The 20,000-nt window shown below is 42.9% G+C and overlaps 1 protein-coding gene across 3 annotated transcripts in view; it reads right to left on the bottom strand.

The window, feature by feature from the left end:
• Nucleotides 1–17,126, bottom strand: part of LOC143276707 (uncharacterized) — a 74,344-nt gene extending 57,218 nt beyond the window's left edge. For 2 of the 3 annotated variants that reach the window (XM_076581343.1, XM_076581345.1), the window contains exons 1-6: nt 16,707–17,126; nt 7,880–8,131; nt 5,497–5,522; nt 4,875–4,898; nt 4,032–4,112; nt 1,660–1,704 (exon numbers count right to left, since the gene is read on the bottom strand). In XM_076581343.1, coding sequence (XP_076437458.1) covers nt 1,660–1,704; nt 4,032–4,112; nt 4,875–4,898; nt 5,497–5,522; nt 7,880–8,131; nt 16,707–16,776 — 498 coding nt within the window. In that variant the 5' untranslated portion in view covers nt 16,777–17,126. The remainder of the gene's footprint in view (nt 1–1,659; nt 1,705–4,031; nt 4,113–4,874; nt 4,899–5,496; nt 5,523–7,879; nt 8,132–16,706) is intronic. The other variant, XM_076581344.1, reaches the window with a different exon arrangement.
• Between the last annotated feature and the right edge of the window lie 2,874 nt (nt 17,127–20,000).

Here is a 20,000-nt window from a genome sequence, read left to right as displayed (position 1 = left end):
TTCACAACCTTTTAGCGATCTCAACAATATCATTAACAATGACCTAATTCTCATGATTACATGCCAGGTTGACACTAAACACACCACCAGTCACAACCTTTTAGCGATCAACAATATCATCAACGATGACCTAATTATCACGATTATAAGCCAGGGTTGATACTAAACACACCAACATTCGCAACCTTTTAGCGATCAACATATCATTAACAATGACCTAATTCTCATGATTATATGCCAGGGCTGACACTAAACACACCAACATTCACAACCTTCTAGCGATCTCAACAATATCATCAACGATGACCTGATTATCACGATTATAGGCCAGGGTTGACACTAAACACACCAACATTCACAACCTTTTAGCGATCAACATATCATCAGCAATGACCTGTTTCTTGTTATTACAAGACACGTTGACCTAGAACATACCAACAGTCACAACCTTTCAAGCGATCAACAATCTTCAACGACGGTTGACACTTAAACACACCAACAATCACAATAAGCGATTAACAATCATCAACAATGACCTAATTCTCATGATTACAAGCCAGGTTGACCCTGTGTTGTATATGTGAGTGTCTGTCTGTCATTGCATTGTATTGTATGTATTGTATTGTATTGTATGTGAGTGTCTTGTCTGTCCGTCATTGCATTGCATTGTATTGTATGTGAGTGTCTGTCCGTCATTGCATTGTATTGTATTGTATTGTATGCGAGTGTCTGTCTGTCCGTCATTGCATTGTATTGTATTGTATTGTATGCGAGTGTCTGTCTGTCCGTCATTGCATTGTATTGTATTGTATTGTATGTGAGTGTCTGTCCGTCATTGCATTGTATTGTATTGTATGTGAGTGTCTGTCTGTCCGTCATTGCATTATAATGTATGTGAGTGTCTGTCCGTCATTGTATTGTATTGAATTGTATGTGTCTGTCTGTCTGTCCGTCATTTGTATTGTACCGTATTGTATTGTATTATATTGTATTGTATGTGTCTGTCTGTCCGTCGTTGCATTGTATTGTATTGTACTGTATTGTATTGTACTGTATTGTATTGTATGTGTCTGTCTGTCCGTCATTTGTATTGTACTGTATTGTATTGTATTGTATTATATTGTATTGTTTTGTATTGTATGTGAGTGTCTGTCTGTCCATCATTTGTATTGTACTGTATTGTATTGTATTATATTGTATTGAATGTGTCTGTCTGTCCGTCATTGCATTGCATTGTATTGTACTGTTCTGTATTGTATTGTATGTGTCTGTCTGTCCGTCATTGTATTGTATTGTATTGTACTGTATTGTATTGTATTGTATGTGAGTGTCTTGTCTGTCCGTCATTGTATTGTATTGTATGTATTGTACTGTATTGTATTGTATGTGTGTGTCTGTCTGTCCGTCATTGCATTGTATTGTATTGTACTGTATTGTATTGTATTGTATGTGAGTGTCTGTCTGTCCGTCATTGTATTGTATTGTACTGTATTGTATTGCATGTGAGTGTCTGTCCATCATTGTATTGTATTGTATGTGAGTGTCTGTCTGTCCGTCTTTCCTTGTTCAATAAGACACAGCCCCGTGCAGCAAAGGGAAAACTAACTCCCTACCAACCAACCAACCAAACAAACAAAACGTCCACGTGGCAATACTTACAACAGTACCGGGGGGTCCGGGGGGTCCACGGGGTCCAGCGGGTCCCTGCATAAATTATGATAACAAGCCTGTCAATTTACAAACCTCACTCGACAAGCCAATCGACACATCAGTCAGTCAGTCTGGCATAAAGTCAGTAAGTCCGTCCTTCATTTAATCATTCATCGAGCTAAATACTTACTTCCACCATAGTTTAGTTTCACGCGGTTTAGTTCAGTTACTAAAGTTCGCCATAGTTCAGCTACTCAAGTTTCATCAGAGTTTTTAGTTAGTTACACAATAGTTCAGCTACTTAGTTCCAGTATACTTTTGTCACCTAGTTTCATCATAGTTTGAGTTACTTAGTTTCACCTTTGTTAACCCACTTTGGCAAAATTCACAATTTTCCCCCAACAAGTCCGACGGAATGAGAAGTGTTCACAACAAGGCGTGGACACTCACTCCGCCACTCACACAGAGTGGAGTGCAGGGGAAGAAATGTGGAGATATATATATATATATATATATATAACTACATGCATATATATGAATGTGTATTGTGTGTTTATGTAAGTTTGTGCCTGCCTATGTGTGCGTATGTGTTAGGGTAGCTGTTAGATACACATGAATGTTAAAATGTATGTACGCAGCGTGTGTGTGTGTGTGTGTGTGTGTGTGTGTAGTCACATTTTGGTGTGTGTATGTAACATAGATATGATGTATTATGTTAACAAAAGCGTTTTTGTAAAGCACCTAGAGCAGATTTTTGGATAGTGTGCTATATAAGTATCCATTATTATTATTATTATATATATATATATATATATATATATATATATATATATATATCCGTTTCACCACAGCTTCGTTACTTAGCTCCATCACAGTTTATTGTATTTGTATTGTATTTCTCTTTTTATCACAACAGATTTCTCTGTGTGAAATACGGGCTGCTCTCCCCAGGAAGAGCGCGTCGCTACACTACAGCGCCACCCATTTTTTGTTGTTGTTTTTTTGTTTGTTTGTTTTTTACTGCGTGCAGTTTTGTTTTTTCCTATCGAAGTGGATTTTTCTGCAGAATTTTGCCCAGGAACAACCCTTTTGTTGCCGTCGGTTCGTTTACGTGCGCTAAGTGCATGCTGCACACGGGACCTCCATAAACGTCTCATCCGAATGACTAGCGTCCAGACCACCACTCAAGGTCTTGTGGGTGGGGGAGGAGAAAATATCGGCGGCTGAACCGTGATTCGAACCAGCGCGCTCAGATTCTCTCGCTTCCTAGGAGGACGTGTAACCTCTAGGCCATCACTCCACATAGTTTATCTACTCACTTTCACCATACCAGACAGTATTGACTGAGCTATGGATACAAAACAAACATAAAATTCACAAGAGAGCACTGACTGAGCTATAGATAAAACAAGAGAGGCAAGGCCTTCAAGACTCACTTGTGATACACTGAAAACAAAATCCAAGCTTTTTATGTATTGTGTATAATTTCAAAATGTAATGTTTAACATGAGAAAGATCAGTTTAAAGCGAATTAACTCCCCTAGCATTAATTACAGAGTAATTTCCCTTTTTTTACTACCTGCACCAAAACGTTTGCAAAATAAATAAAACTTCCATGCTTAGCAAAAGAAGTTCCTGTTTGAACCAAAAAAAAGATAATAATGACTGCTCTTGTTGTTGGGTCAGAATATCAGATCAAAGTGCCAAGTTTAGAGAATACAAAAAATATAAATATAACAGTAAATGCAGTTTGCATATAATTAAGCTTCTTTTTTCTTTCTTTTTTTGTGCCCATCCCAGAGGTGCAATATTGTTTTAAACAAGATGACTGGAAAGAATTGAATTTTTCCTATTTTTATGTCTAATTTGGTGTCAACTGACAAAGTATTTGCAGAGAAAATGTCAATGTTAAAGTTCACCACGGACACACAGACAACCGAACACCGGGTTAAAACATAGATTCACTTTGTTTACACAAGTAAGTAAAAAAAAAAAACTAAAAAAAAACCCAAAACCATGAAATGCAACAACAAAAACTTTCGTCCGCCACTATCAACGTGGCCACATCCACTCACTCTGTTTACACAAGTGAGTCAAAAAAAAACCCCAAAACAACCATGAAATGCAATAACAAAAACTTTCGTCCGCCACTATCAACGTGGCAGCATCCACTCACTCACTTTGTTTACACAAGTGAGTCAAAAAAAACCCAATCAACCATGAAATGCAATAACAAAAACTTTCGTCCGCCACTATCAACGTGGCAGCATCCACTCACTCACTTTGTTTACACAAGTGAGTCAAAAAAAACCCAATCAACCATGAAATGCAATAACAAAAAACTTTCATCCGCCACTATCAACGTGGCAGCATCCACTCACAGGGGAATAGTAGCCACCACCACCTCCAGTGTAGGCTGGGGCAGCCTTGTCTCCTCCTGCTTGCTGGTTTTGGACCGGTCTCTGTCAGAACACGGCACAGAACTGGCGTCATCGTCAATCATCATCGTCGTTATCATCATCGTTATCATCATCAGCAGCAGCAGCAGTAGTAGCAGCAGCATCGTCATCACAATCATCATCGTCGTCGTCGTCGTCATCATCATCATCGTCGTCGTCACAATGATTATCATCATCACTATCATCCTTACAATAATCACAGTCATCATCGACATCATCATAGGCTGCTTCTTTTTCTTCTTTAGCGACATCATCGTTAACATCATCACCATCACAATCATCGTCATCATCTTCATCTTCTTCTTCGTCTATCAATGGAGTTTATTGAAACAGTTGTGCAACTCCGCTAATGTGTGACAATGATACGATGGAGAAGCAGAGAGAGAGGGGCAGACAGACATACAGAGAGACAGACTGAGACACAGACAGAGACACAGAGAGATAAACACACACACACACACACACACGCGCGCGCACACACACACACACAGACGCAGACGTGCACACACACACACACACACACACACACACACACACACACAGCTAGACAATCATACAGATATAGAGACAGAGAAACAGAGAGAAACACCGCGACAGAGACAGTGGTAGAGAGACAGAGGGAGACAGAGACAGAGACACAGAAAGACAGAGAGACACAGATACAAAGAGAGATGGAGACAGACAGACAGAAAAAGATGACTGAACAGACAGACAGACAGACAAAATGACAGAAAAAAGGAACAAACAAAAGATAGATACACATACCACAGAGTCAGATGATGTTTCGCCCTGAAAAGAGAACAGAAAAAAAAATATTATAATCACAGCCAATGTCATGGGTATACATATACCAACACGCAAAATACTTCGTACATCATCACCTGAAACATCAAACAATAACCACCACTACCATCATCAATATCACCATAATTATAATTTATAGGGGCTTTGAGTGGAACCAGTTTCCTGGCTTTCGAGTTAGTGTCTTTGATATTTGAAAACATTTCACATGACAGATGCTATGATCTATTGTTAATACTTTCATACTTGAAGTGCTTCACGTGATAGAAGGAATGAGGTATTCAAATATTTCAGTGCTTTGATATTTTGAAGTATTTAACATGACAAAAACAATTAAAACATTTCCAAATACATGGATAGTTTGATGTTTATTTCACTTGATAAGCATCCCCCAGTAAAAAAAAAACAACAAAAACAAAAACAAAAACAAAAAAAACGAACAACACCAGTATAAAAATATAACATCAGTGACTGAATAATTAATACTCTCTCTCTCTCTCCTTCTCCCTACCCCCACACTCTCTCTCCACTCCACCTCGAATCATACCCCCTCCTTCCCCTCCCACTATTTCAAAGAATCACTTACCCTGGACACTTCATTGATAGACGAAGCTGCAAGAAAGAAAAAAGACAAAAGAAAATTTAACATTTTCGTTCACAACATTTGTAAGACACATTTCAGGCAAACCTTTCATAAGTGAACAAAAACTCACAACAATTGGGAAACTGACATATTGGAGAGAGAGAGAGAGAGAGAGAGAGAGAGAGAGCAGTGTTTATGAGTACTTATGAGACACTTGTTTGGTGTAGGGAGGGAGGGGAGGGAGGGGAGAGCGGTGGTGGGATGGGTGTGTATATAGGGCGTTAGTATGAAGTGCATCAGTTGTGCACGATTATGCACTACATAAAAGATGGTTCGTTTTTATTACTTATATTTCTGTTCTGTATTGTTTGAAACGCAACAGAAATCTGCAAGATGAACACGAAATCGTGCAATGACACGGCGAGGCCAGAGCTGTGACATGAGAAGTCGGATGATGATTCAAATATAGTTTCAAGCAACTCATTGGCTCAGCGTGCAGCCAATAATACGAGGTATGAGAGAGTTAAGACTATGATTGGTTACATCCATGATGTGAATAGAGTCATCATGCAATGATTGGTTGTCAGCATGACCAATGAAATGGTGAGGACGATACGTCCAATGAAAGGAGTATGTGTGTGAAACTGTTAACTTTGATATGTACGACTACGACAAAGGGAAAAAAAAAAAAAAAAAAAAGAAAAGAGACTGCATATATTCACTGTAACTCTGATGGTAAGTAATGAATGCCAGTTAACAGGTCATACCTGTTTGGAAAAAAATATATATGGATAGATAGATAGATAGATATCAAACAGGTTTAAAAGAAAACGTAACACACAAATAGAAAACAAAATTGATTGATATCTATTCACTATAGCCTTAAGAATGAAATAAAGAAAGGTAGGTAGGACAGAAGAAATCATTTATATGCAAGATATTCATTCTCAGTTACATTGTATCCTCATTACAGATATTTTGTTTTTGTTATTGTTGTTGTTGTTAATTATTATACTTCTTTTGCAAGTGGTGGTGGAACGTAAAAAAGTGTATTATACAAAATGAACGGAACTGCAAGACTATACAATTCCAGATTTTGATTGTAATTTCGAGGATTATTTTTTTCCCGGTAGCAATTTAAAGTTTTACAGGTTCAAGGCTTCAGTTTCTGGGACATTTAATTTATTGGTCATGCAATTTCAAGGTTAGTTCAATATTCAGTTCAATATTATGCATTGCCCTGGCTTGATGCAATTTTCAGGTTATATCATTTCCATGTTGTGCCATTTCATGATTATCATATGCATTTCCAGCCTGCAATTCTCAGGTCATATCGATTCGATGTTATGTCATTTCCTGACAATATCAGATGCATTTCAAGGCCGCTATTTTCAGGTTATATCACTTCCATGTTAAGTCACTTCATGATTAAATCAGAGTTGTTTTAGGGTTTAGGAGCTTCAAGTTATTCAAGGTCAAATACAAGTCAACGCATCACAGATATCAGGATCATTTTAGGGTTTCAACAGTTTCAAGGTTATTCAAGGTCACATACAAAGTCAGCGCATCATCAAAGATAATCTGGAAGGGGAGGGGCAAGCACTGATGGGGTGGGGGTGGAGGTGGGGTAACAAGAATAGCTTCAAGGTTATTCAAGGTCATTCAATGTCATACAAAGTCAAACCACTATCATTTAAGAGGGCAGAAAATTAATAGCACTTGGGTGGGGGGGGGGGTGAGGGAGGGGGAGAGGGAGAGAGGAGGGAGGAAGGAGCAAGAGGGGGCAGATGGCGTGGAGCACTGTTCTAAAAATAGATGGATAGCTCATTGGTCAGGAAAGCTGAAGCCAACGGGACGCCATATTGCAACTCGTATCCAGCCGTCAGTCCGTTGAGAAGTCGTCTGCTACATGGTGGTAGTTTCTTAACTGTAACCGTGTATCTTCGATGAAATTGCGTTATGCTTGCCCCCACGACATGCCAAATGTTGTGTCTTGATTGATATCTGCCAATGGTTTCTTTGCCAAAGTTATCACAGGAAAACGGTGCAGTGACATGTAGCACAAACTTGCTGTGGAGGTACACACAGGAATGCCAGCTTAACTGACGCCGCGAGTGAGGGAAAGCTTGTCATGAAGCAGTCATCGTAGCCAGCTGAGCGCTCGGCTACATATATGAAGTTACCGCTTCTTGCTATACTGACACGAGTAGCAAAATGGCTGAACACTCCCGCTGGCTTCAGTTAGCAAAGGGGCTCGAAAAAGGCATGCGCTATCCACCTATTTTTAGAACAGTGGGCGTGGAGAGGGTCGGAGGGTGTAGGGAAGGGATGGGGGGGGGGAGTGTTGGGGGGGGGGGGAGTCGGGGATTGGGACATCATCAAGTACCTCTGCGGCGGGACGTCTCCCTTCGGGTGGCCTCTTCGGGGCATTGCTCGCAGCACTCCCCGGGCTGTTTTATGGGCACTGACCCGTCCGGGCATTTGTCCACGGGCGCGCACTGATGCGTCACGCACCTCACCGCCTGTCCGGCGTGGCACTCGCACTCTAGGCAAGGGTCCTCTTCAGGGTGCGGGAAAAACCTCTCCCCTTGCCGGATGTATGCTCCGGTTCGCACATCGTAACACTGGTTCGCCCGCCCTAGTAGGAGGAGTAAGGAGGGGTAGAGAGTGTAACTGGGGGTGGTATGGGTAGTGGAGTAGTTGGAGGAGGTGGAGTTGCTCAAATCCAGGGGGTGTGGGGTAGGTGTTTTGGTGTGGGAGGTGTTGGTAGGGGAAAGTGGGGAATGTGGGGGTGGTGGGGGTTGTTGCATTCATGCTCTGTTTTGCGAAAAGCAGGAGGATCGGGTATGGGGTTCTTCATCTTCTTCTTCTTCTTCTTCGTGGGCTGCAACTCACACGTTCACTCGTATGTACACGAGTGGGATTTTACGTGTATGCCCGTTTTTTATCCCGCCATGTAGGCAGCCATACTCCGTTTTCGGGGGAATGCGTGCTGAGTATGTTCTTGTTTCCATAACCCACCGTACGCCGACATGGATTTAAGGATCTTCAACGTGCGTATTTGGTCTTCTGCTTGCGTATACACACGAAGGGGGTTCAGGCACTAGCAGGTCTGCACATACGTTGAGCTGGGAGATCGTAAAAAAATCTCCATCCTTTACCCACCAGGCACCTTTATCGAGATTCGAACCTGGGACCCTCAGATTGAAAGTCCAACACTTTAACCACTCGGCTATTACGCCCATCGGGTAGGGGGTTAAGAGTGGGGGGGGTGCAATTTTGGATCCTTCCCCCTTGTTTGCGAAAAGCAGAAGGGTAGGGGTTAAGGGGGTGCAATTTTGTATCCTCCAGCCACCTCACCCCGCATCCGACCCCCCCCCCCCACCCACCCACCCACAACCCCACCCACCCACAGACACACACACACAAAAGTGCGGTGGTTAAGGAACTGTTTCTCGAAGTCTTTTGGTTAGTTCAGTGGTGGGGATTCACAGCAAGCCGGGTGAAAACTTGGGATCCTCCTCCCAAAGTGCATCATCGATTACAGGGGTGAAAACGTAGCTCCAAAAATGCATCAACCACCTGTTCTTGTGTTAGTGAGAGCTGACATGGTGAAAGCTTGGCGCCTAAAAGTACACATCAACGAGCTGTTCTTGCATTAGTGGGGGTTGACATAGTGAAAATGTGGCTCCAAAAAAGTGCATCAGTAATCTGTTCATGTGTTAGTGAAGGTTTTCAGGGTGAGAACTTGGCTCCAAAAACTGCATTTTCAACCTCTTCTTGCGTTAGTGAGGGTTTGCAAGGTGAAAACTTGGCTCCAGAAACTGCACCAACCACATGTTTTTGTGTTAGATCAGCAGAATTGAAAAAATCTCACTGATGGGTGTGCAAGTCCTAAAAACACTGGGGGGTTAGACACACAAGTGCAAAGAAAAAAAAAGTCTTCAAAATCGGCGTGAACGTTAGTATAAGACACACGACGAACCAGTTGGTGAATTAAAGCTTTTTTCTATTTTTTTTTCTACCAGTTTGTTTGAACGCAGTTTGTGTGATTAAGATCTGAGGATGACAGCGTGTACAGTTTCTTTGCGACAAGAGCAGTATATTTTTTTAAATAAAGTTGCAAGCATACTTTTATGGTCTTGCTATTTCCGATTCTTTGCGACTAGAGAATGGTTTTCAAATAAAGGTGCCACTGAACATACTATAATACAAAGGAAAACATAAAAAAGTTTATTTCATAAGATCCTAATTAAGTGGAATTGTGTTGGGTATTGCCGTTAAACAATAGAAATAGGAGGAGGCGGGGGGGGGGGATCCAGGTGTGTGTGTGTGTCAGCATTAAACCATAGAAATAGAATAGGGGGAGTGCAGGGGGACGGGGGGGGGGAGATCTCGATGGGTGTCGATGTTAGACCACAGACAGAGGAGGTAAGGGGGTGTTGGGGGCGAGATATGGAGGCTGTAGATGTGTATACATATATATTTGCGAGAGGTTCACAACGGGTCCTGATGTATATGAGGAGGAGGAGGGAGCGGGAGTGACTCTGTTGCGACACCGATTTTTGTGCCGGTGGAAGGTAGATGAGAGCCCTCAACGGAGGTCTGGGGGTGGGGGTGCTGTTCTTGTCTTTTTTTCTTTCTTTTTTATTATTATTTTATATAGTATTACATTTATTATTTACCATGATTTTCTTGCTAGATTGCTAGATTTTTTTTTTAACTCTCTCCATACGAACGGCGAAAGAGACGACGTTAACAGCGTTTCATCCCAATTACCATCATCAAAATATTGCAAGCGGAACGCTCTTATACTGAAGAGGTGAATGTTGACAAAGAATACCACAGTTCTGACGACGGAAGCTAAAGGTTGGGTCATTCAGACACCCACTGGACATTCGATGGGTCTGTGTACAGGAGAAGAGAGGACTGGCCGTACTGAGTGAGTTAATGTGATCAGACTGTAGCACAAGGATGATAAGTTGACTCTGTTGACTGATTGGTGAATGGTTTTGTTTGTTTTTTGTTGTTGTTTTGTTTTATGGGGTGTTGTTGTTGTTGTTGTTATTGTTGTTTGGTGGGGGTATGTGGAGGGCGGCAGTGATTCATTCGTTCTGTGTGTGCTGTTGTTTTTGGGGTTTTTTCAATAACAACGGCAACTGTGGACTGTGGTAATCTTTACTCGCGCAACAAAAACATAGCAAATAAATAAATAAATTAACAATGAAAACGTGTCGAGCAATTTCGTGCAGTAAGTACTTTACTGCCATTTTTTCTTTATGACTGTGGACTGCAGAAACCTTAACTGCATACTTTTTCGGGTTTTTGTTGTTGTTGTTGTTGTTGTTTTATTTTTTAAGAAGAAAGGACCAATAAAAGAAAACGAGACAAGCAATTTTGTGGCGTAACGATAATACTGCCATTTTACTTTTTTTTCTTCTTCTTTTAAAAAAATCCGGAACTATGGACTGCAGTTACTACCTTATCAACTCGTGAAGAAGAAAAAAAGCCACCACAAAAACAAAAAACAAAAACAAAAAAACGACCAATAGAATCGTGGAAAGCAATTTCGTGCACTCGGTCAAAACCGACCAATAGAATCGTGGCACAAGCAATTTCGTGCACTCGGCAAAAAAAACGACCAATGAAATCGTGGCACAAGCAGTTTCGTGCATTCATCAAAAAACGACCAATAGAATCGAGGCAACTAATTTCTTGCATTCGGCAAAAAAACGACCAATGAAATCGAGGCACAAGCAGTTTCGTGCACTCGGCAAAAACCGACCAATAGAATCGTGGCACAAGCAATTTCGTGCACTCAGCAAAAACCGACCAATGGAATCGTGGCACACGCAATTTCGTGCACTCAGCAAAACCGACCAATAGAATCGTGGCACACGCAATTTCGTGCACTCAGCAAAAACCGACCAATAGAATCGTGGCACACGCAATTTCGTGCACTCAGCAAAACCGACCAATAGAATCGTGGCACACGCAATTTCGTGCACTCAGCAAAAACCGACCAATAGAATCGAGGCACACGCAATTTCGTGCACTCAGCAAAAACCGACCAACAGAATCGAGGCAACTAATTTCGTGCACTCACACAAACACCGAGTCCACCGGTGCAGTTGAATCCGCGTCTTTTTCTTCTCCTCCTCCTCCTTCACCTCTACACAGTCTACCGTGGTTCTTTATTACTACCAGACCTCAAGCGGGGTTATAAATAGCAGCAGTTATATAGCAGCACTCCCCGCAACAAGAAGAAGAAGAAAGAGGTGCCCAATAGCCTGCAACGAGCTTTGCAGAACAAAGGGAGGCACTGGAGAGACCCTGGCCATCTCTACATCCCAAACCTCACCACCACCCCTCAACCATTCTTCACCCCCCCCCCCCCCCCCCCCCCCCGCCCCCAACCCCCCTCCAGCAAGCTCACGTGACCCCGACCCAAGCTAGTCTGGCCTGCAGATGGCGGCACTGCTAGAATGCCAGCCTCCTTCCCCACCCCCACCCCCCACGCCCTTCCCCCCCCCCTCCTCCTCTTCCAGGTCCCCACGACCCCCTCTCCCTCCCCATCTTTCCGTATCAGCTCCTCTGTACCTCTACCTCTACCTCTCCACTCTTCACCACCCCATTGCTTCCTTCTCAGCTCCTTCCATCTTCCCCTCAGGAAAAATATTGAGATAACTGGTACAAGTAAAGAAGGTTGGGCGATTTCCTAGTTTCTTATTTTTGCTGGGCTGTGTGTGTGTCTGTGTGTGTGTGTGTGTGAGAGAGAGAGAGAGAGAGAGAGAGAGAGAGAGAGAGAGAGAGAGAGAGAGAATCTGAACTCAAAACTTTTTTCTTTTTTTTTTTTTAAACAGGGATCAAGTAAGGGTTTAGGCGAGAGAGAGAGAGAGAGAGAGAGAGAGAGAGAGAGAGAGAGAGAGAGAGAGAGAATCTGAACTCAAAACTTTTTTCTTTCTTTTTTTTTGTACAGGGATCAAGTAAGGGTTTAGGCGAGAGAGAGAGAGATAGAGAGGGAGAGAGAGAACAAGCGAAAGAAAAGGAGGCGGACAGACTGACAGACAGACAGAGGGAGAAAAGAAAGAGAGGGAGAAGAGACAAGAGAGGGTGAAGAGAGGGATAAATAGGAAAATAAGAGAAACACACACACACACACACACACACACACACACACACACACACACACTGAGAGAGAGAGAGAGAGAGAGAGAGAGAGAGAGAGAGCGGGAGGAAATGGCTTCCAGATGTCGGAATGCTAGTCACGGGGCCACTGCCGACGTGGCACTGGGCGGGTGTGAGCAATGTGTATAGCTCTCTCTCTCTCTCTCTCTCTCTCTCTCTCTCTCTCTCTCTCTCCTTCTCTCTCCCCTTTCTCTCTCTCTCTCTCTCTCTCCTTCTCTCTCTCCCCTTCTCTCTCTCTGTATATAATATATATGCTCTCTCTCTCTCTCTCTCTCTCTCTCTCTCTCTCTCTCTCCTTCCCTCTCTCCCCTTCTTTCTCTCTCTCTCTCTCTGTATAATATATATGTTATCTCTGTGTGTGTGTGTGTGTGTGTGTGTGTGTGTGTGTGTGTGTGTGTGTGTGTGTGGTGTGTGTGTGTGTGTGTGCGTGTGTGTATGTGTCTGTGGTGTGTGTGTGTAATATATATGCTCTCTCTCTCTCTCTCTCTCTCTCTCTCTCTCTCTCGTGTGTGTAATATATATGCTGTGTGTGTGTGTGTGTGTGTGTGTGTGTGTATACATATACAGGGGAGGGGGGCCGGGACGGCGAGGGGAGAGAATAAAACTATTTTTCTTGGCGCACATGACGGCATCTGTTCTTTGACAGGTAAAAGACGTTTTCAGGTTTCGTGTAAGCCTACGGAACTGCCTGCACTTCTGGAGGGTTTTTTGTTTGTTTCTTTTTTAGTCGATAATGCCGAAGGTCGAGGAACTGTCGGGTTTGGGACTAAAGTGTAAATAAAACAACAACAACAACAACAACTGAACAAGCATTAGACTTCAGCAAATACCACAACAGAATTAAAACAAGCCTTAAATGTGCAACACGGAGCAACAGGAAATCGCTGGAGAACACCAGGGCTGAGCAGCCAAAACAAATACAGAGAGAAAGAGAGAGGGAGAGAGAGAGAGAGAGAGAGCCAAGACGTCACAGCGCCGTATAGCTCACGTGACCTAGTGACGTACTTCCGGAAAATCTTTTTTTGCGGCAAAAAGGCGTCAACTTCTCATGTGTAACTGCACTATGCCTCTTGTCTGTCTGTCCTTATCTGACTCGATCTCATCATGTAGTTTTAAGGGCCATGTACTCCATCAGATCTACATAGCCTCCACCCCCACCCCCCATCCCGCCTCCTATCCCTTATTTCTTTGTCTTGTGATCCATTTCCATAGTATATCTTCAATTCCATATTCCCTCATCAAGAGAATTGCTTTTTTGGTGTTGTTTTTGTTGTTGTTGTTTTGTTTGGTTTGTTTTGTTGTTGTTGTTTGTTTGTTTTGTTTTTGTTGGTATTTTCTCCATAAGGATGAAATTTCCCTACTCAAACTAGGCGTATGATGGCTCAGTGGTTAAAACGTATGCCAGAAAGGTGACTCAGTCCTGAAGTGGTGACCACCCTGGAGGCGCGGGTTCGAACCTGCTGAGGACCAGGTTTGGGGAAGGGGGGGGAGAAGGCGGCAATAAAAGAGCATCCAGGAGTCATGACCTGGGTGCGGCCCGGCCCCCTTAGAGTGTAAGGAGTTAGGGGCCGAAACACTTGCCTGAGGTGTGTTTCTTCTCTGAAGATCTTGCTTGTACTGTCCAGCTCTCCCTATAGTTTCTTATCATATCACTGATGAATATATTGCGACTTTTCACTGTCTGTATCATTCAGAGAAAGAGACGATGAAAGGAAAAATGCAAGACAAGTAAACAAAATAATAATAAATGAATAAATAATAGAGAGAGAGTGCGTGTGTGCAACAGAAGCACGGAAAGAAATCAGACAGACAGACAGACAGACGGATAGGTTAGTGACATAGTGCAGTTGGAAAAACAATGGTAATTGTATAATCTCTCACAGTGCAGTAGACAGTCATAATGGCACAATGCAATAGGAAAAGATAATGACAAACTATGGTCCTTGTCCAGGAGACATGATCATCATTATCATCATGAGGACGTGATCTCAAAATAATGCAAGTGCAGCATGCAAACACAATACTAATTATCGTGACCTCAAACGACACAGACAAGCAAGCAAACTTAAAGCGATAATGTCCTATTTCAGTATCCTAATACCGGGACAACTGAAAAGCAGTTTTCATGCATGGATGGAATATGGCCCAAAGTGAATGTTGTAAACCATTTTTCATTAGTTTTTGTCTCTTATTTCGAGGGTTATTGAACAGTATCCGAAATCCACAGACAAATGAACGGCAATTATCGTGCATGGATTGAATATTGCCATTAGAAAAAGTTGGAAACCATTTTTCAGTAGTTTTCGTCTCTTATTTCGAGGGTTACCTAACTCAGTTTTTTGTACAAACTCCGTCACTAAACTGACGTGCATCCATCTTGCCACGTGTGAACATTCGTTTCCGGTGACACGTCCGCATTCACTTCGGGCCAATCAAATAGCCGCTATTTCCGTTTTTGACGCCACGAAAAACTACGCAAAGATAAACACAAATATGGCGTCTTCTTTCCGTCTTATCTTTTTAACCACAAAAACAAAACAAAACAAAAAAACGCTCTAAGATAAACAAAAAGACATGGCGTCTTGAGATAAGTGTCGGTTTGTGTTCATGATTATGGGTCATTTCGCATACCTAATTTTGGATTGGAAGAGCCAATTACACGCACCATGTTATTTCTTTAAATTGCAAAACTCATATGCCTACCTTGCAAAACGCATGAACATCAGTTTCCGTTCAAATAGGTCCCAGAATTTAGGATACTAATCTAGGACATAATGACAATGTTAATTACTATCTAAAATGACACAGTGCAGCAGGCAAACATAATGGTTATCATGACCCCAAATGAGAAGAGTATAATGTTATCCAAGTCATGAAACGATAGATGAATAATAATAATAATAATAATAATGGATACTTATATAGCACACTATCCAGATATCTGCTCTAGATGCTTTACAAAAATACTTTTGTTTATAAAACACATTACATGAATGTTACATACACACACCAAAATGTGACTAAACACACACACACACACACACACACACACACACACACACACACGCACGCACGCACGCGCACGCACACACACACACACACACACACACACACACAAACACAAACACACACACACACAGTGCATACATACATTTTAACATACGTGTACCTAACAGCTACCTTCAACACATACGCACACATAGGCATAAAAATAACTCATCAAACCCACCAAACCATCCACTAGACGTCACAAACAGATATGGAAAGACAGATAAGAGTTATGTCCCATGCAAGAATACTCTCGAAAATTGAACAATTTGTCAGAAACATAATAAGACTAAAGGCTAACAGGCTTTGGCATTGTGGGCATCACAAAATATGGAAGAGATTTCCAGCTCTGACAACACATTGAAATGAGAGCCCTTTGTCTTTTGATTCATGTTTTGTCTACGTATTTGATTCAATTTTTAAGACAAATAATTAAACCAACTAACAGACGATTAGCACTGCAAATTAACAAACTGAAATGCGCTTCACTGCATCTCTATTGTCAATGTCATTATGATTTTTTTTACCTTGGTTTTGTTACCCAATGCTTATTGTCAATATAATGAATCAAAAAAGCAAAAAGTGCTTTAGTTTCGTTTCTTTATTTCCTTTGATTATTATTCAATTATTTGTTTGTGTATTCTTGCCTTTCTTTTTCAGACAAACAAAACAGGTTCAACTATCAAATTTCATCAATATATTCATAATTACATACATAAAAAAACAAAGACAAAAATCACAATTAATTCATACATCCGGGTACTGATTTCACAGAAAGAGAAGTAGAAGAAGAAAAAAAAATCTTCCTCATAAGGCAAGCACAACAACAACGACAACAAAACAACACCCAAACCCCAAACAACAACAGAAAAAGAATAAAATAAAATAAAATAAAATAACCAAGCCCTCCCGGGAACATGTATACTCAACCCAAACAACAGACAGGACAGAGGAGGAAACGCTACATATCCACTCACCCTGGCCCTCCACCACGTTCGTCGTCAGCGCCAAAGTAGCCAGGCAGGCCAGCACGCACACGGCCTTCATCTTGAGGATGGAAGGGGAGTCTTCTCCAACGACAACAAAGATCACCACCCACGACTCAGAGCCAACTCACCACCCTGCCAACCCGGGGTAGTTCCAGGCGGCAGATATGGGCTAGGCTCTGCTGCACCTCAAAGGGGGTAAGGGATGAGAATCCCTCGCTGTCCACACCAGCTTGTGTGTGTGTGGAGGGGGGGTTATGTTTTTTTTTTGGTTGTTTTTTTCCCTGTTGCTATGCCTCAAGGAGAGCACAGCAACTAGGAAAAAAAATTCTACAGGGGGACTTACTCAGCGCTGGGACAGGCACGCGGGCTTGTGAGAACACCTGCCCCGCTGATGCCAACACCTTCGCTGCACGCGCCACGAGCTATTTATATGGCCTGCATTCGCTGCCTCGACCAATGGCTGCGCCGCTTACTACTAACTTCCTTACTACTGCTGGCTGTTTGCCTGCTTTTTACTTACAACAGGACAGGAGGGAAACGGGGCTCTCTGCTTTGCAATGCACGTGCTAAGAGAGGGGGTGGAGTAGAGGAAAAGAAGGTTGATTTAGTGGAGGAGGAGGAGAAGAAAGGGGGGGGGGCTTGGAGGGGGGGGGGAAGCAAGGGGGGAGGAGTTTGGGGGAAACGGGTTGGAAGGGGGAGGGGAGGGGGGGGCGGGGTTTCGGGTGTGTGGGAAACAGACAAAAAGTGCCAGACTTTTGGGGGTGGAGGTGGGGGTGAGGGTGGGTTGGGGAGGTTGGGGGGGGGGCTGCTGGTGGTGGTGGTGATGGTGGTGGTGAGGTTGGGGGTTGTAGTACTGGGAGAGAGGATATGCATTTCCTGCTGCTGCTGTTGCTGCTGTACTGGTCTCTCTTTGTTTTCCCACTGTACTGCTGTGCTGTGTCGTGTAGTGTAGTTGTGGGGGTCTTGAGTTTGTGAGGCTGCTTGTAGGTGGGGTAGGGGTGTGTGGGGGGGGGGGAAGGGGGGGGGAAGGGCAGGGCAGGGAGGGATGGAGCTTGGGAGGGATGGAGGAGGTTGAGTGTGGATGGATGCAGGGGAAGAGTGTGGTGGTAGTGGTGGTGGTGGTTTTCTGTAATGCTTGGGAACAGGCATATAACAGATAAGAAGGAAGTTGTTTTTGTTTTGTTTTTGTTTTTTTTAAAGAGGGTCAGACACATAAACAGAGACAGAGAGAGGCAGACAAAGAGAGACACACACACACACACACACACACACACACACACACACACACACACACACACACACGCATGCACGCACGCGCACACACACACACACACACACACACACACACACAAAGAGAGAGAGACAGACAGAGAGAGAGACAGACGGACAGACAGACACACACACAAAGAGACAGAGAGAGACAGACAGACAGACAAACAGACGGACACACACACACACACACACACACACACAGAGGCATAGAGACAGACAGACAGACAAAGAAACACAAGGAGAGACAAACAGACGGACAGACTCATACACACACAAAGAGACAGAGACACAGAGAGAGAGAGAAAAAAAACAGACGGACAGACAGACAGACAGACAGACAGACAAGTAGTCGGACTAGAGAGAGACTGACACACACAAAGACACAAGACACAAAGATACACAGAGAGAGAGTCGAGTAAAAGGGAAGGAGGGAGAGGAGAGGAACAGAAGGGGGGAGGGGGTGTTGAGAAACCACAGCAAATTTATTAACTCACACAGGTAGTGGTTGGTGGTCAGTGGTGGTGTGTGTCCATCGAGATCGATGATGACCATCGTTGTCATCCAACTGGAGGATGGGGGGGGAGGGTGGTGATGGTGGTGGGGGGGGAGGATGCTCATGAATCTATCTGTGAATGCGCAGATGGCTGAATAGTCCAATTTTGCGCACGAAATGTTCGCTGACAGTTGTGGGGCAGACATAGTAAAAAGATGCAGGATGTGGGTTGGCATTGCTGACTCTAGTTTCGGGGGGACTGGAGGGGGGAGGAAAAGAATAGAGTAGTGGTGGTATGAAAGGGGATGGTGGTTAACTCACTCAGTACGGCCAGTCCTCTCTTCTCCTCTACACAGACCCCTCGGTTGTCCAGTGGGTGTCTGAATGACCCAACCTTTAGCTTCCGTCGTCAGAATTGTGGTATTCTTTGTCAACATTCACGTCTTCAGTATAAGAGCCTTCCGCTTGCAATATTTTGATGATGGTAATTGGGGTGAAACGCTGTAAACGTCGTCTCTTTCGCCGTTCGTATGGAGAGAGTTAATATAATATATGACAGTGGTTGAAGGAAGACGAGATGGACTGTGAGAAGAAACCAAGAGAAAAGAAACAAAGAAACCAGAGGACCGCAGAAGAAAAAAAAAAACAAAGTGCGCAGGATGCCGTGAATATACTTGTGTGGGGACAGTGAGAGGCTATCAGCGTAGCAGCTGTGTGTATGTCTCTACTTGTAGCTCTGTCTCCAGGTTCTGTTCTGTTCTGTCTAGTTTTTGCCTCGTCTTGTGTGTGCCCCATCTCTGTCTCTGTCTCTCTCTGTGTCTCTCTGTCTCTATCTCTCTGTCTCTCTGTCTCTCTCTCATAATTAGGTATCAAATCGTATTGTGCTACAATACGATTTGATACCTAATTATGTTTATGTACGCATATGCATACATATCTGTATGTACATGTAGACATATGCATGCATGTGGGTATATGTGCAACTATGTATATGCATAAGGGTGTGTGTGTGTGTTTGGGGACGAGTGTGTGCATATGTGTGTGGGTGGGTGGGTGAGAGTGTGTGACTGTGTTCCCTTCATTATATTTTTATGATGATGATGGTCCGTTGATTAGTATTATTATTATTATCATTAGTAGTAGTACTAGTAGTAGTAGTAGTGGTGGTAGTGGTAGTAGTAGTGGTAGTGGTAGTTGTAGTATTTACCATTGTTATTATTGTTGTGTCTTATCGTTACTGTTTTTATTGTCACAAGGACAGATTGGAAGACTAGGCAATGCCTTCTTGAGTAATAAAGTTTTGAATCTTGAATCTTGAATCTCTCCAGAGCTGCCGGGGCAAAGAAGAAAAAAAATTATTAATCTTGTTTATCTCGTTACCCTTCTTGTTATATAATTGTGTGTGTGTGTGTGTGTGTGTGTGTGTGTGTGTGTGTGTGTGTGTGTGTGTGTGTGTGTGTGTGTGGTTTCTTCTTCTCCCGTTTCGTCAAATTAAAAATGTTTGTCGTCTATTTTCT

The sequence above is a fragment of the Babylonia areolata genome, chromosome 32, assembly GCF_041734735.1.
Source record: "Babylonia areolata isolate BAREFJ2019XMU chromosome 32, ASM4173473v1, whole genome shotgun sequence".
NCBI lineage: Eukaryota > Metazoa > Mollusca > Gastropoda > Neogastropoda > Buccinidae > Babylonia > Babylonia areolata.
This window is presented reverse-complemented; position numbering and strand designations above follow the sequence as displayed.